Source organism: Simochromis diagramma, unplaced genomic scaffold (assembly GCF_900408965.1).
Source record: "Simochromis diagramma unplaced genomic scaffold, fSimDia1.1 OVJJ01000421.1, whole genome shotgun sequence".
Lineage (NCBI taxonomy): Eukaryota > Metazoa > Chordata > Actinopteri > Cichliformes > Cichlidae > Simochromis > Simochromis diagramma.
This window is the reverse complement of record NW_024387250.1, coordinates 2,721,094-2,736,472: the sequence shown is the minus strand read 5'-3', so window position 1 is coordinate 2,736,472 and position 15,379 is coordinate 2,721,094. Positions and strand designations below refer to the sequence as shown.

General features: G+C 38.8%; 1 protein-coding gene across 6 annotated transcripts in view; it reads right to left on the bottom strand.

Moving 5' to 3' along the window:
- The window catches only part of dst (dystonin), a 103,035-nt gene that overhangs the window by 75,155 nt on the left and 12,501 nt on the right, over positions 1 to 15,379 (bottom strand). For 4 of the 6 annotated variants that reach the window (XM_040001796.1, XM_040001800.1, XM_040001798.1 and 1 more), the window contains 3 exons: positions 6,060 to 6,121; positions 3,458 to 3,547; positions 519 to 596 (listed from right to left, as the gene is read on the bottom strand). In XM_040001796.1, coding sequence (XP_039857730.1) covers positions 519 to 596; positions 3,458 to 3,547; positions 6,060 to 6,121 — 230 coding nt within the window. Of the gene's footprint in view, positions 1 to 518; positions 597 to 1,670; positions 1,770 to 3,457; positions 3,548 to 6,059; positions 6,122 to 15,379 lie in introns of all 6 variants that reach the window. The other 2 variants (XM_040001795.1, XM_040001797.1) reach the window with 1 other exon arrangement.

The following is a 15,379-nucleotide window of genomic DNA, read 5'->3' as shown; positions in this document are numbered from 1 at the left end:
CAGCCAAATGACGGCCTCCACGGACCTCATATCGAGATTTAGAGAGAACAGCTGCAAAGCTCCAGCTCAAAATCTGGAATTAATGCCAGATGCTTTATCTGGAATAATGAGAGAACAGGTCTAACCACTAAACAATTAATTATGAGCCTCTGAAAATGGGGGGTTGTCCATAAAAACTGCTTTCCTAAACAGTTAATGCAGTACTTTTGTAATACCCCCTGAATTGAAGCTGAAAGCCTGCATTTATATCAGATATTAACTGTTTTATTTAAAATTCACTGTGGTGGAATACAGAGGTCAAATGACCAAAATAAAAGCGTAATTGGCCAAAAACATTTGGATCTAACTCTAATTCATTACCAAATCAAAGTATAAAAATCACAGCTACTTTTTATGGAAACTTTCAGCTGTTTTTTCAGCTTTGTATGCAAGCTGATTTCCAATAGTCAAGCTGATGGTGTATAATTTAAAAAGCGTGTGGCAATATTGGTGAAATTACTCCAGTCACTATTCCTTACCTGCCGCCTCTTTAAATAGTCCAGCGCTATCTGTACATTCTGGAGTCTGTGGAAGCGCATCCTCCCTCTTTCCCGAGGCTGTGGACATAAAAAGGGAAAGGGAGCCATGTGTGCAAATCAGGATCTTCTCAATGTTAAAGGACACATTTTAAAACAATACAAATGACATGGAGGAAACAGGACATGCGTCTAAGGTTCTTACCCACTATTCTGGTAAGATGACATAAAAGAGCAAACACACAAAAGCTCTTTGCACAACAACAGTGGCCATCTCCCTAAAGAAGATATGCTACATATCACGTACCGTCTTAGAACATTTTCCACCATTACCACCTGAACATGTCATAACAAATCACGCTTCCTATGACCTGAATAAATCAATATTATTCACATGTCTGTCTTCAAATCATCACAGAAAGTTGCATAATATGATCTCTTGCAGCAGATGCTTGTGAATAGTCAGGGGCCACTGAATGAGGTCATGAAATGGAAAATGCATTCAAGCCAGGATGCACCAGCAGCTAAAGACTTGCACTGCATTCAGCTACCTTATTTTGTTTAGTAACGATGAAATGACACCATGAATATAAACCCCATTTGGGTAGTGAATGGTACTCAGTTCCCCTTTTGAAGCCTTCTTCTCAAAAGCAGCATATGAAAAATGTCCAGATCATCACGCAAGACTGAAGAGTTTTGACTGTATGACTAATGATGTGCAAAGCTAGTGAAATGAGTATAAAGACCCAAGCTTCATGGACAGCTTCTGTCATATTTTATTGAATCTTTTTAATGATTTTGCAAGATCAGTGAGCCAAATCGCTCTGTCTTTTTTAACAGGAACAAAAACTGAAAATTAAAAAGCCTGGGTCTTTGGATCAAGGGCACATTTTTCTGTGCCATCAGTATCACATTATAATATGAAAGAAATTTTATAATGTGCTCATGAAAAAAGGTGACTATGAAACAAAGTGCTTCATAGAAGGAAAAATAAAATGGCCAAGTTGTAAAATTCGTCCCTGCTAAAGCAAGTATTTTAGACTACAGTAAGCACAAATCCTATAGTGGGATTGTGTCTGTGCTTCTGTTAACTGGTCACAGCACGCCCTGAATTAGTTTGTTACTAAAGGGGGTGGGAGGGCAAGCCACACGTACCCCCTTATCATCATCCACCGTGTCTCCATGCTGCTCAACTGCGCATGCGTCTGTCCCACTCACCAACCGCAAAGTCTTCAGAAAATCACGCTCCCTTGGCTTATCATCGAAAAGGCAACACATGGGGAAGAAGAGGAAGACATGGACACACACAGCGGCCAAATCATAAGGAAGTTAGACAGTGGACAGAAACAAGTCAAAGAGTGGAGAACAGAGGAGGAGGAAAGTGGGATGTAAACAGAAAACAGATATGCAGGAGGATGAAAGTTAGTCATACTAACGGGGAATAACTGCTGGGATTCCTTGCATGGGACTACATGCAGTCTAAATATACAGAGTAGCAACATATTAACACTGACATGTACTACAGTATGCACAAAAAATATCTGAACGTACTTCGGGTAAATAAAGGATTAACAGGTTAACAGATGAATGAAATACTTCAATACTGAAAACATGCAGTACTTCAGGAGCAAAGCATTGCAGCTACATAGTTTTTACTTTCAGTTTTGTTTGAGTATACATTTTCACAGTACGACTACTCGATACTGCAGATTAACATATTTTAAAATGCTGGTCAGAAACACAAATTTTAAAAAAAAATGTGACTGGTGATGTTGGGGAAAAAAATCTATCTCAGTTTCACTTCCTGGTCATTCCAGGTTTTGCATGACAGAAAGTGGCTTCAGCAAAGTGTTGCTAAAGAAATCCCAATGCTTTGACTTTAACTGTTTATATTTTTTCAATGCAATTCTACCCACTTAAAAAGATTTTACATCGTATATATAAAGTCAAATAAAAAAATATTAAATTTAATGCATATTGTCAAATTAAATTGACGTGTTTAGCATACATCAGTTTAAACCAAGTGTATCCTCTTTAATAATTAATTGTTTTCATAAATGAACCTTCAATTTTATTTATTTCACATGCATTTTACTCTAAATTATTGCTTCGTGCTCATGAGGGTAGAGACTGTTTTTTAGTTGTTTTGAGTGAAGCATTGAAAGTAAAGTGATTATTCCTCTGAGCTGTGATGCAACATTTTATATCACTTGTTTTAAAAGCAGCCTCAGGAGTTAGAGGGCGAAAAAGCTTGTTAGCAAGTTTGTTAAGTGCTCCAATTAATGTGTCAGAAACCACAGTGGGCAACCAAAGAGCTGATTTAGAGTTTACATTTCTGAATGACAGACAAAATTCCTTCACTACTTAAATGTTATATCAAATCCCACATGAGCTTGGCACAACTTGAGAAGTAATACTGCTACTACTGCTACCACTACTGCTACCACTACTACTATCACAAATAAACAAGTAACAAAATGTGAATGTAAAAAACAAAAGACATACTCTACTGCTCACATTCAGCTTAGACTGAGTAGAACAGCTCAAAAAATTAAAAGAATGACCACATGAGGAAGTTGCATTGATGTCACAGAGAAGACAGAGAGGAAAATTCATTAAAAGTGGGATTTTGATGAGTGGGTTTTGGTGGATGCAAAAAGTGATTGGATGGTTTTCTCCCAAGAATCCCTCCCTCCCACAATAAGCCATGTGAATAAGAAGAGGGAAGGGCCAGTGCATCAGTTATGAGATGGTATGACATAGTGCCCCATGGGAAAAAGAACAGTTCTTGCACTCTGTTTATTAAAGTCAAATGAGAATCTGAATGGGTTTGTAAGACTGGTCTCATAGGAAACTCCTCAGGCTAAGAATTCAACTGGATCCACAAGTACCAAAACACTGTCAGTGTTTATGACTAGAGTAACAGAAAAACATGAACTCACCAGTGTATCTCCAGACAAAACCTCCAACAGCGAGATCAGGTTATGTCCATCTCGTAAGTCTTCATAAAGATCATTTATATGCTTTCGTACCTACACAAACAGGGAAGAAACGACACTGTAAACTAACTGCATGCATCATATTAATACCAGACTCTTTTTTTTTTTTAATGTAGTTTTAAAAACATTTTAAGAACAGATCTCACAAACAATGAAGGTCTATCACATTCATAAAGTTGGCATGGCAGTCATTGTTTTTGTTGATGCTTCCATGTGTCAATCACTTAAATTGGTTTCATTTAAGGTCTAATTTTGGGAAAACTTGTTTTAGATCACATTCTTAAAACACGCTGAATCTGTTGAGTTGTAGCAGGATATCACTGTGACACCTCATCTTAACACCTGCGAAAGGCATTTTGCAAATCCAGTTTGATGCTTCCTCCTTACAGCAGGCCAATTTCTCCTTCCTGCCCTAAATACCGCGCCTCTGAAATCACCCTGCTGCCCGATGACCTGCTTTCACACAGGGCTTCCAGCACTGTTATCGCAGATAGTGGCCACAGCTCTAGAGCCAAAATAGTCCTGTACCCTTATGTTACTGGATCAGCAAAGCAGGTCCCCGACTATTATTCAGCACCTCTGAATTCTCCGGGACCACGTCTGAGGCCTGCTCACACAGACATTACAATAACCTAAAGTGGCCCGAAATCTGTCGGTGGATCAGAGAATACAATGTAAATATTACAGTAAAACCATTAAGTCAAGTTGAAACAACTAGGGGTAAAACGTTTCTGATGGTATTACTATCTATAGATTTATTGATGTGTCATGCTTTACTGTAGTACAGACAGAAGACATCATTTCCTTATTTCTTCTGCCAAGATTGTGGTAAAGTTTACATGGTGTGTTGATGCAAGCTGTAGCAAGCATTTCCCTCAAGGTAGGAACTAGTAGATTCTTCTCGTTCACCCTTTTATTTTTTTTTACTTTTGAAAATAATAAAACATTTCTGCTTAACCTCACATGCAACCAACCATCCATAAGTCATAACCAGTCACTGATAACAGGAGGCCCATAGAGGACTGATTTTAAGAAATCAGTTCTTTATTCCAAGTTTATCCTCGTATTTGCTGATAATTGCATGAAAAGCACAAAATACACTTATTTCATATACAGATTAACCAGACACTTTAATAGGTACACCTGTTCAAGTGATGGTTAACTCAAATATCTAGCCAATCACATGGCAGAAACTTAAAGAATTTAGGCATATAGGTGCATTTTAGTGCAAGCCATCCTTCCAAGACCAGAAATATTACAATCTTAATAGCAATCAGATGCATGCATGTCTATATATATATATATAATATAAAGTCAAAATGCTTTTTTTTTTTTTTTTTTTTTTTTTTTGTGTGTCCCGTTTGGATCTATAGCCATCAGAATTGTTGTCTTAAGGCCAAGAAAGATGCCAAGCGGATTTATTTTACCAAGTGGATCATCATGGCCTTGCCATATTGGTCCATTTGATTGACCTTTATTATAATTATGAATTTATTTTATTTTCAGTTGCTACAAACGGGACAGACATGACTGGAGGATAGGACAGGGAGAAAGAATGAAAGAAAGAGAGGGAGAGAAAGAAAACCAAATGGGAGAAGAGACGGTGAGAAGGGGGGGAAGAAAGAAAAAAAAAAAAAAAAAAAAAAAAAAAAAAGAACAAAACTCCTGGGTCACCTGCAAAATGCTTTTTTATATTTTGCTTTGTTCATTGAATTTATTTTTGCATGACACCACATTTGACTACGAATGGATTAAAAACGCTCCTCATTCGGGAAGCTAATGCAAAGAGTTGCAAACTGATTAAGTGGCTGCACAGAACAAAGCCAGACATTTATTTTTGCTTCAAAATGTTTGTCGTATTGGCATTTATTCAGTTTTAATACCACAGACAGATAAAGACGTCCTACTCACAGGAGCATAGGATTAGGAACTAATCAGAACTAATGAGCAGCTCACTTTTTTCTCTGCTTCATTATGTTTTCTTTTCTTTTTAGGGACTTTATTTAAACTGAAGCAAATGAAAAAAATGTAACTGAACTACATATTTATAACTCGCATTATATACTGGACATAATTGAGACTTTGGTGATTAATGTACCACTTATGCAAGAACCTCATAAAGACAACACTGTAAATTGCGCCCAGATTCTTTTATTACAAAGACATATTAGACGAGACGTGCCGGTGCTTGCCTGTCTGTCTGCTAAAGTGTTTCATTAAATCCACACAGATTAAAACGCCACAGTAAGCATTTCAAATTCCTGAGTCAACAAAAGGCAATCATTTGCTGCAACAGTGCAGCAGAGCATGTCCTTCTAAATGACTTTTAATAAGCTTTAATAACATCTGAGGAGGAATGTTAACGTGTTAAGACCTAAAAGGGAAAGTCATATTACTTAGCCAATAAATAATGAAGAACATGAAAATGGTTTTTCTAGCAAGCATTCAGACTGAATCTATAAACGCCATGGACACAGAAATTGGGATATTAAAAAATAATTTAGAAGTTCAAAAGAAGCACTCATAAATCAGCAATGATTCTTACCTTCACCAGATGCTGGTTTATCCATTTTGTAAATGTCTTCTTTTGCACTCTGTCTCTTTCATCTGCAGAGAAAAAAAACACTTTCTTTAGATTCGGTGTTTTGGCAACATACACCCCTTTTTGTAAATGCCACCACTAAAGAAGCTTAATCCTGCTATGCATACCTATTCTACATAACCTTATGGAATGCTTTGTGTTTAAAGTAGCAACAGGACATTATGCAAAGTGTGAAATAAAATCTTCCCCAATGTATGTATGAAGGTAAAGGTGGTTGTTTTTCCCCACAGACGGGCATCTAAAATGTGCTGTAAGTGTTTCAAGTAAAATAATATCTTTCCTGTGCCAGTAAGTCACTCTGTAATATTAGTTTGTGGATTTACAGCTTTGATGAAAATCATGTTGAAAAGTAAGTAGAGAAAATATGCCCCAGTGTCTCTAAAGAGACAGAAATAACTGTATGACAGTGTTTTTTGTTTTGCGTCACCATAGCAGCCAGACTTCTTGCAGAAAATGGCATATAGGTGGAACCAGGAAACAAATGGATGCAATTAAAGGAGAAAAAAACAAGAAAACTAAAAAATGAAATAGAGTTAAGTTTTAAAATATGTTTCTCAGTAACATAATAACGACTGAGAAAAACTACACTCTTTTCTAAACAGTGACTTGTTTAATATTTTTCATCATATTTTTCTTTGAGTTGGACGTCCATTCACTGGCAGAGGCAAACCAGAATCAACCCTGTCACCACAGCTATGACTCATTTCCCCTGATTCCACATCTTCCAGCTTCCAGCAACTTATCCTCATTGAACAGAAAAAAAACTCACATGCTCAATCAATAACATGACTACACCATCTGTCGGCCAGATCACATTCATTCCAGCAACACTGTGGAAGCCTGAAGCTCTTACTGCAGACGAACAACACAGATAACCTCCTGTCTTTACTAATCTTCAGCGTGGAAGATTAGGCTTGCAAAATAAGTTTTGCGTAAGGACATTTTACCTGCAGTTAGTAAGAAGCAAGTACAGGCATGACTAATCTTTTTAAGGAAATGACAAAAACCAGTAAGACGAACACTAACCCATGCAGCACATTAGCGCTACCAAGCGCTCCCTACGTTCCCTCTCTGTCATTAGGCGGTACTTCATTGTCTGCACCCCTTCCTGAGGGCCGTCGAGAGGATCGCGATCCAGGTACACAGATGCCATGCGGATAAGTGACTGAAGAAGAGGCAGCAGCAACGGTCTCCCTCTTCTCGCCTGCTTGCCAACCACCCTCTAGGGCTCTAGCTGTGACTCCCTCTCTCGTCAAACTTCCAGAACGAGTCCTGTCAGGTTTTCCATGGCGGCTTGCTAATTTTGGTTTCCATGTGGTTCACTGTTTATCTTGCAGCAGCGCTCAAAAATCATATAAGAAAGTCAGTGTGCTTCATGGAAAAAAGGAAAACGGAGAAAATGCTCCTTGTTAGCTGACTATTAACGAAGAACTAGTTTCTTTAAGCCATGTATCACACTTTCTCATGACATCATGTTTCACTTAACTATTTCACATATCAGATGCATCTTGTGCAATATAAACATGCTCAACTGTGAGCCCCAATTTTCAAGAGTGCAAAAATAATCATCTTTCTATTGTTCAACTGCCGCCAAGACTTAAAATGTTTACTCCAGGAAAAACAACTGAGAACACTTTAAGTCAAAGAACGGCCAAAACCTCCTATTACGCAACATGAATAATAACAGTTTTTAGTTGAAGTCCTTCATCTGTTTTCTTATCATACTGAACATCACAGTTATATAAGACAAAAAATGAAAGTGCTCTTGTAGTGACAAATGATGCTTCAGAAACTTGCATACTTACATCCAACACACTGTATTGCAATGCATGGCTATATACATAACTATAATATTTGTTTGTAATATTGTAATCCTGCATCTTGAAAGCATTAGTTTCTAACAAGAACTGAGCCACTCTGTATCTACCTAAGTTTATAAAGGACAGCATATTCTCTGTGGAGTCACAGAGTCTGAAAGATGCCCAGATAGTATATAAGCTCCCTTTTCAATGATATAGCAGCTTTGCATGTGAAGGGAAAGAGTCCTTCAGGTTTATAATGAAGCTCGAAACATGCATTTACAGAACAGGGCGCCTTCAGAGCTCTGTGACTGTATTCTCTGCAGATTTGTACATTTAGCTCATCTAAAAATAGTGCATGATTAAAAGCAGCTGAGAATTCAAAAGTGGGTTGGACTGATAACTATTACTTTTTTGATAATCTGCACAAAGCTCAAAGACTGAATAAAAAAAAAAAAAGATACAGTGCAACAAAACTAATCAGGAGAAGCAAACTGAAAGGAAAAGCAAGAGTGATGCAGTGAAACCCCTTCCCAGCAGCACTGCTGTGTCATTGCTGATGTGAATGTCCCCGTGACTCCGTCGTGCAGCTGAATCACACAGAAATAAAGCAGTGCACTCTGCAGCAGGACACCAATTTAGTGTGTAATGCCCATGTCTAAGCTCTCTGCTGCATAATGCATAAACCTCTCCTGAAAAGCTCATTAATATAGATTGACTGGGCAAGTTTTCCAGGAAACTCTCCAGCTCAGAGCAGAGGTCAGGAGCTGAAAGAAGTGTCATCAAACAGCTTTCAATCACAGTCAGTAACAGATAAGCTTAGAGCACATGATTTCACATACTTCACAGATTACTGATAGCGCACAGTCAATACACTCATATCAATAAATGTCACAGCATGGCAATCAGGTTGACATTATTGCTGCCATTCATGTTTAAATACAGTATAAATAGATAATGAACAATTTAGCATATTATTATGTGCTACAAAACAAGTCATTTCTGTAAATAAGCTTCCTAAATATTATTAAAGTGAGTTTAGTGGTATGGTGCCCTCTTGAGGACTTAAGAAGAATAAAAGTGCTCTATAAGTGCAGCCTGAAAAGTATGCCTTATAATTCTAGTGATATATTATTTGTCTATGAAATCAGTGAAGATCAGATATTAAACAGCAAGTACTCAATCTCAGCCCCTCTAAACTAAAGTCAGACCTAATGTGTTTATACAAACGTCTCGTCATGATATAAAACTTTATCAGCCTTATCGCACACTTACTTATTACAGTTAATAAATTCTATGATTGCACTGCTTGGACTTTTGTTTCACCTTATATGCGGTGCCGCATTTAAGGTTCCAGTGACACAGGCGTAGAGACAGGCCAATGACACCCCTGACAACCACAGGTCGTTTGAGAAGATTGGTTGCCGAGTGCTTGCACACGGTCAAAGTGACCCCTGCTAGCGATTGCTAGCACACACTGTGACTTTGTGACCCACTGACAGCCAGCAGCTGCTCACCAACCGGTCCAGCAATACACATTTTTCCCAGAAGGTTGCTGGCCATGCTCTTGGCCTGTGTGGCTGAGGCCTTATTGTGCTAAAACAATGCTGTGCAAACGTGCATTTGAGCCATCTACTTTCTTCCACTTATCCAGTTCAGGTTTGTGGGAGCCTGTTCCAGCTGTCACAGGGTGGTCGGGAGGGTGCACCCTGGACACATCGCCCATCTGTCACAAGTCAACATGTAGATACTGATACAGCATTTCAGTTATGACTAAAACATGTGTTATATATTACTGAAATACTGAATTAGTATATCATTTGAGTATGTAGATGAAATCTCTTTAATATACTGGCTCAACCCCATTCGGTTACATCAGTGACACACAACATCCATGCAGTTCATTTTAGCAGTTATCTGAATGATGCCAAAAACTATGATATTGTCAATAAATAAGTAAGAAAGTGAGGAAAACATCATATGAACTAATTAATAACTCAATACTTGAGGTAGTAAATGTATGATGTTCGGAAACCTTTGCAAAGTAATTAAACTTACAGCGTGTGATTGCTTGTACGTGTCTGTTTAAATGTTCTCACTTTGGTAGATGATTCACCTCCACCAAAAGTCTGGGAACCGGATAACTGGATTGTGACCTCTGACTTTAAACGGTTGATGTTTGAAGGATCACAAGTTGTAGAAAGCCCGACCCGACAAACCACCATCCTAACGTCTACAACCTCAGGCGATGTCTACAGAATGCATTTATCAAAACCTTCTTCCGATGAGCAAATTTACACCGAGGCAGGAAGTCAAACTGGTAGTAATTAAGGTGTTGTTTACTGCACATTCTTACATCGCAGTGTGTGAACATATTCAAGTGAATAGTTTCTTTTAACAATGACAGCAAACAGCAGTGCTGTGAATCATTAGCCAAGGCAGCCAGTCTTGTATAAAACTAGATGATGAGCACTGTTGTGAGGCCTGTGTGCACTCGGTCTGCAGTCCAAGCCCAGTGCAAGCCAAGAGTCCACCCACAGCATTCAAACGGTCAGCCTGAGACACTTATTTGTAGACCTCAGCAAAGCACATGTGCATGGCTATAAATAGCTACAACCCTAAACCATGCTGCCCCTGCAACTGCAGGCTACATAATCTGTGCCACTCAGGTGACATCCTTCATTTTCTGCCACGCAAAGATGAGTGAAGCGAAGTCGTCCTTGTAATAGAAGTGAATGTATTTATTTGAACAGAGATTAAAGTTGCATAAGTTTGTATCCTTTGATTTTGGAACCTGATTGATGTAGCGCAAAACAAAACGGATCAAATCCTATGATATGTTCTCCAGCATCGAATTTGCATATTCAAAACTACATATTCAACACATGACACTGATTTTGTACCCAAATAAACAATTCAGATTCTAATTTGCTTTCAACTGACTTTCAGAAAATGAAAAATCAACCCAGCAGTAGTACAGCCTACCCTTTGACTGGCTGTTCAATTTGTAATTTCATAATTCTGTTTAAACAGAAGCAGAAACACAAACAGATGAATTTCAGTTTTCCTGAGAACATCTGGCAGAGAAGGACAGGGACACCCTTTGGTATTTTGTTATGTCACAATGCCTAAAATATCCTCACATTCTGAGAGGAGCAAAGAAAGCTCTACCAATCACAGTCCACCCTATGTAATCCCTTTGCTCTCATATGTGAAGGAAATAAAAACAAGCATAAAGCCTAAACTCAAGAGCACTCAACCTTCAACCCACTGACGAGGACCCACTGAACGTTCTTGCTCAACGGCCTCCTTTCACAGCTCTTATGCTGCAGCCACTTCAGTAAGCAAAGGCCTGTGTGCTTTATTTAGAGTACAAGGTAACCCATTGCACCTTTATTTAATAGTGACTCTGGTCATTTAAAAAAAACACTCAAATAATTCAAATAATAAGCCCCTCCTCCACACAGTAGTGATCCTGCTCACACACTAACATACATTAAAAAAATTTAAAAATAAATAAACCTTTCATTAAATGCTCCATCAGGACAAAACCTGTTCAGTCTTTGCGTGTTCCTTTTGAAAATGTTGAAATAAATATATTTATTATATCACTCTACATCATAATTATGGTGTTTATTATTTAAACGCTTATTATGTTTCGAAGCAAGAGTGCACACTCGTGGCCTACAGCTGTGGCTTTGTGAGGCTGCACATTAGAAGAGTGGCGCTTTGAGCAAAACACCAACATGCTGGTGACCCCTGGTTTTTGTCAATCGAAGGTCAGCAACCTTTGCTATCGAAAGAGACATTTTTGAGCTATTTTTCTACCCCCCAAAAAATCTATATGGAGATGCAAAACGTGGCTACTTATGATTATTTGATACTTTAACTGCATTTTCAGTTTCTTATTTTGGATGTTTTGCTAATTATTTTAATTCTTTTTTATTACCAAAAAAATAGATCAAGTAGAGGAAAAACAGTCTAAACTACTACTTCAACTGCCTTTTCTTCTACTAACATTATGCTTTTGAAGCGAACATGTACATAAAGACAATGGCGAGTCAGAATGTTTACCAAATACATACCATATTTGCTATCTTAGCATATTGCCCTAAATAGCATAATCGCATTTCCTAATTAGTGATAAACACAGTCTACGGCTAAGCTGGTATAGCTTTGAGGGCCATAACTCATAATCCAAACTAAAATGAAATGTTAATGTGATGGTGATGGAGCTATGTAAGAGACACGTGACACATACCACAGTCAATCAAATCAGAAAAAAAAATAGTGATAGGACCGAGAGACTGTCAGCCCTTAAACATCAAATCTCTTGCAACTTACAGCAACCTAATATTACTGATTCTATTATTCAACAGCTTATGCCTGTCAAACTATAAATTGGAGGTTTATATAAGCTGAATCACAACAGAGGACGACTGGTGGCTCAGTTCAATATGATCAGCTGCAATCAGTGTGTGTTTTAATAGGCACGCTAACATCATTGTTCCTGGTGTAAACAAAGACAGAAAAACATCATAGAGGGGGAGATACCGGAAGGTGCATTTTTCCCATTCTTTGTAAGTGAAATATTGTAGCCAGTAGGGTAGGGCAAAGACAGAGGTATGTGACTGGAACAGGTTGCCAAGCCTTCAGAGCAGCCTGTTCAGTCAGTCTTTGCTTTTTTGGAGACTAAAGTAAAGAAGAAACCATAATATTAATTTGTTTATGACTCCTTTCCTACAACTGCTGCTGAGAAAGTGCAGGCTCTACATTAAAAACGGGACAGCATGAACCAATGCTGCATATCCTTAAATTAAAAGAGCCATCGCTTTCTGAAAACGTGCAGTAGCTGCAATATTAGCTGGATACACAGACAGAAAATAATAATTAATGACTATTCTCACCATTTCTGGTGTAATAATGATGTGCCCTGCTACACCCACCGGTGAGGTGACCCTTGATGAAATACAAATGGAGCATAAAGATGAAGCTGGCAGCGTACCCACAGACATGAGCTGTAACTACTCAGGTACTCAGCAAAGTCCAGCAGAGGAAACAGAGAGCCATTAATGATAGCTAATGGCACATAAATACAGACTTACGGCACTTGCTTGAAAACACACACTCACACACGCTCACACACACACAGCTGCAAACAATCCAATAGCTTCCATTTGTGCAGCAGCTGCACCTGCCTTATTGGACCATGACACCAATTAATATTTGGCTCAAATGTGGCCCATATCTGTAGATTTCTGTGGGCCATATTTGGCCTTGACTAAGACCATTGACTCAGGGTGAATCAGCCACAGGTTCACTCTATATGTAGCCCACAAAACACTTGTCATAACACACATCAAGCCCATCTCATAACTTTGTTGGCCAGGTTTGCCCGACACAACGTTTGCCAGCGTCCTAATTGAGACGTCACTCAGATCGCACTCAAATTTTGCTGCTCTCCACTGTTGTAAAACAATGACCACTCAACATCAACAACTGATTCTTTTTCTTTTTTGAAATTAAAGAAACACAGATTCACAATTCACACTGTTTTACAGACCATAAGAATAAAACAAAATTAAACAAAGCCACATTTTTCCATCATTCTGAATTATTTTGTCCTAGTTTCCCTCCCAGTTTCTCTCCAGGTACTCGGGCTTCCTCTCAGAGTCCAAAGTCATGTAGTTACTGGGGTTAGGTTAACTGGTGATTCTAAACTGCTGATAGGTGTCAATGTGAGTGCAAATAGTTGTCTGCTTCTCTGTGTTAACCCTTTGACAGACTGGCAACCTGTCCTGGGTATACCCTGCCTTTCACCATATGGTATCTGGGATAGTTTCAACCCCTACTTCAACCCTGAATTGGATAAACAGAAGAGAATGGGTGGATGGATGGATGGATGGATGCATAGTTCAACTGTATAAGATACACGAAGCTAAGAATTATCTAGATTTGTTCTTACAATATTAAAAGAGACAGAATATTCAATGGTATCTATAAGGTGGTTCAGTGGTCCTTACTAAATAACTCTACCTTTTTTTTCCCACAGATACTTCCTCATAAGGAATAATAAGATATGATTAGCACCATTCCACTTTCAGTCAAAACAATGATTCCCTTCACGCTGTACAAAAGCAGGTATCCCCGTGCACTGATTCAGGTTTTTCCACTAATTTGCCATTATTGCAAAGCTTATATGCTACATTAATTTCTTACAAGTGAGCATAGCAATAGCTAAATCTAATATGAATTCATAATGTTTTCATTTTCACCAGTTACACAAGGTATAAGGATAATCACAAGAGTATTGAAATGGTTTTTAACCAGCAGGTTTTGTGATGTGAAGGCAAAACAAAAAGCAATGGAACAACTCATTTAATGGCTGTTCCACTTTAAAACATGGAGCAAGGAAACCTGCTTCCTCTTGCCACTGCGCCACTGTGGCACTGCTTCCCAGCAACGGCTGCATTTGGGAGAGAAGGGTGTTGCTGCTGGAGCGGGAGAGGAAAGGCTCCAGAGCATGAGTCAGGGGTGGGACACAGAGACTCACAAGATGATCTCATGTAAGCGGAGCTAAGCGGGCCTGTGGAATGAGGTTCAGTCATGCTGGTCTCATCACCATGACAGCATATAAATACAACAGAGAGCATGTATTGCGCTCAGGCACAGATTTGTTTTAATGCAACGACACTGGACTGCAGTAAAGCCATATTACAGATAGATAGATAGATAGATAGATAGATAGATAGATAGATAGATAGATAGATAGATAGATAGATAGATAGATAGATAGATAGATAGATAGATAGATAGATAGACAGATAGATAGACAGACAGATAGATAGATAGATAGATAGATAGATAGATAGATCGATCAAAAATAGTAAGTCGCAATTCTGTCGCTGAAGACAAGGGAATAGTAAAGAAGTGTTTTAAGAGTTGTTATGTTTTTTTGAAATGAGATTTATTGATTAGATCCGTGAAGGACCTCGCAGCAAGAACAACATCATGCTTTAGCACTTGCTGTAAACAAAATGTACTGGCCAATAGCAAGAAAATGATCAGGCATTTGATTACTGACTGTAGATAAGAAGCAGTATGATCTAGGAATGCATCTTGGCGAAACCTGCAAAACGAAACTGAGAGCACTCTGAGGGTATGGAGAGTGTGAGTGTGTGTACGTCGTCCATTTCTGTGTGCCTCCATGTTGGGTGTGTGTGAGTGCTTGTGTCTGTGTATGCTTGTTTGTCTGGTGTCAGGTCACATCTTAGACTCTCCCTCTCTCTTAGAACATCTCAGGCTCCCCCAGGTATGGGGCCTATTTTCCCAAGCTACATTCCTTGCCAGTGGCTGGTGTCCCCATGGACTGGTGCATTAGTACTTCTCGGGGTCTGGGGCTGGGTGCTCTGGTGTGTACTGGCTCACTCCCAAGGGCCACTTGGTGGGCCTTGGGAGTGAGCC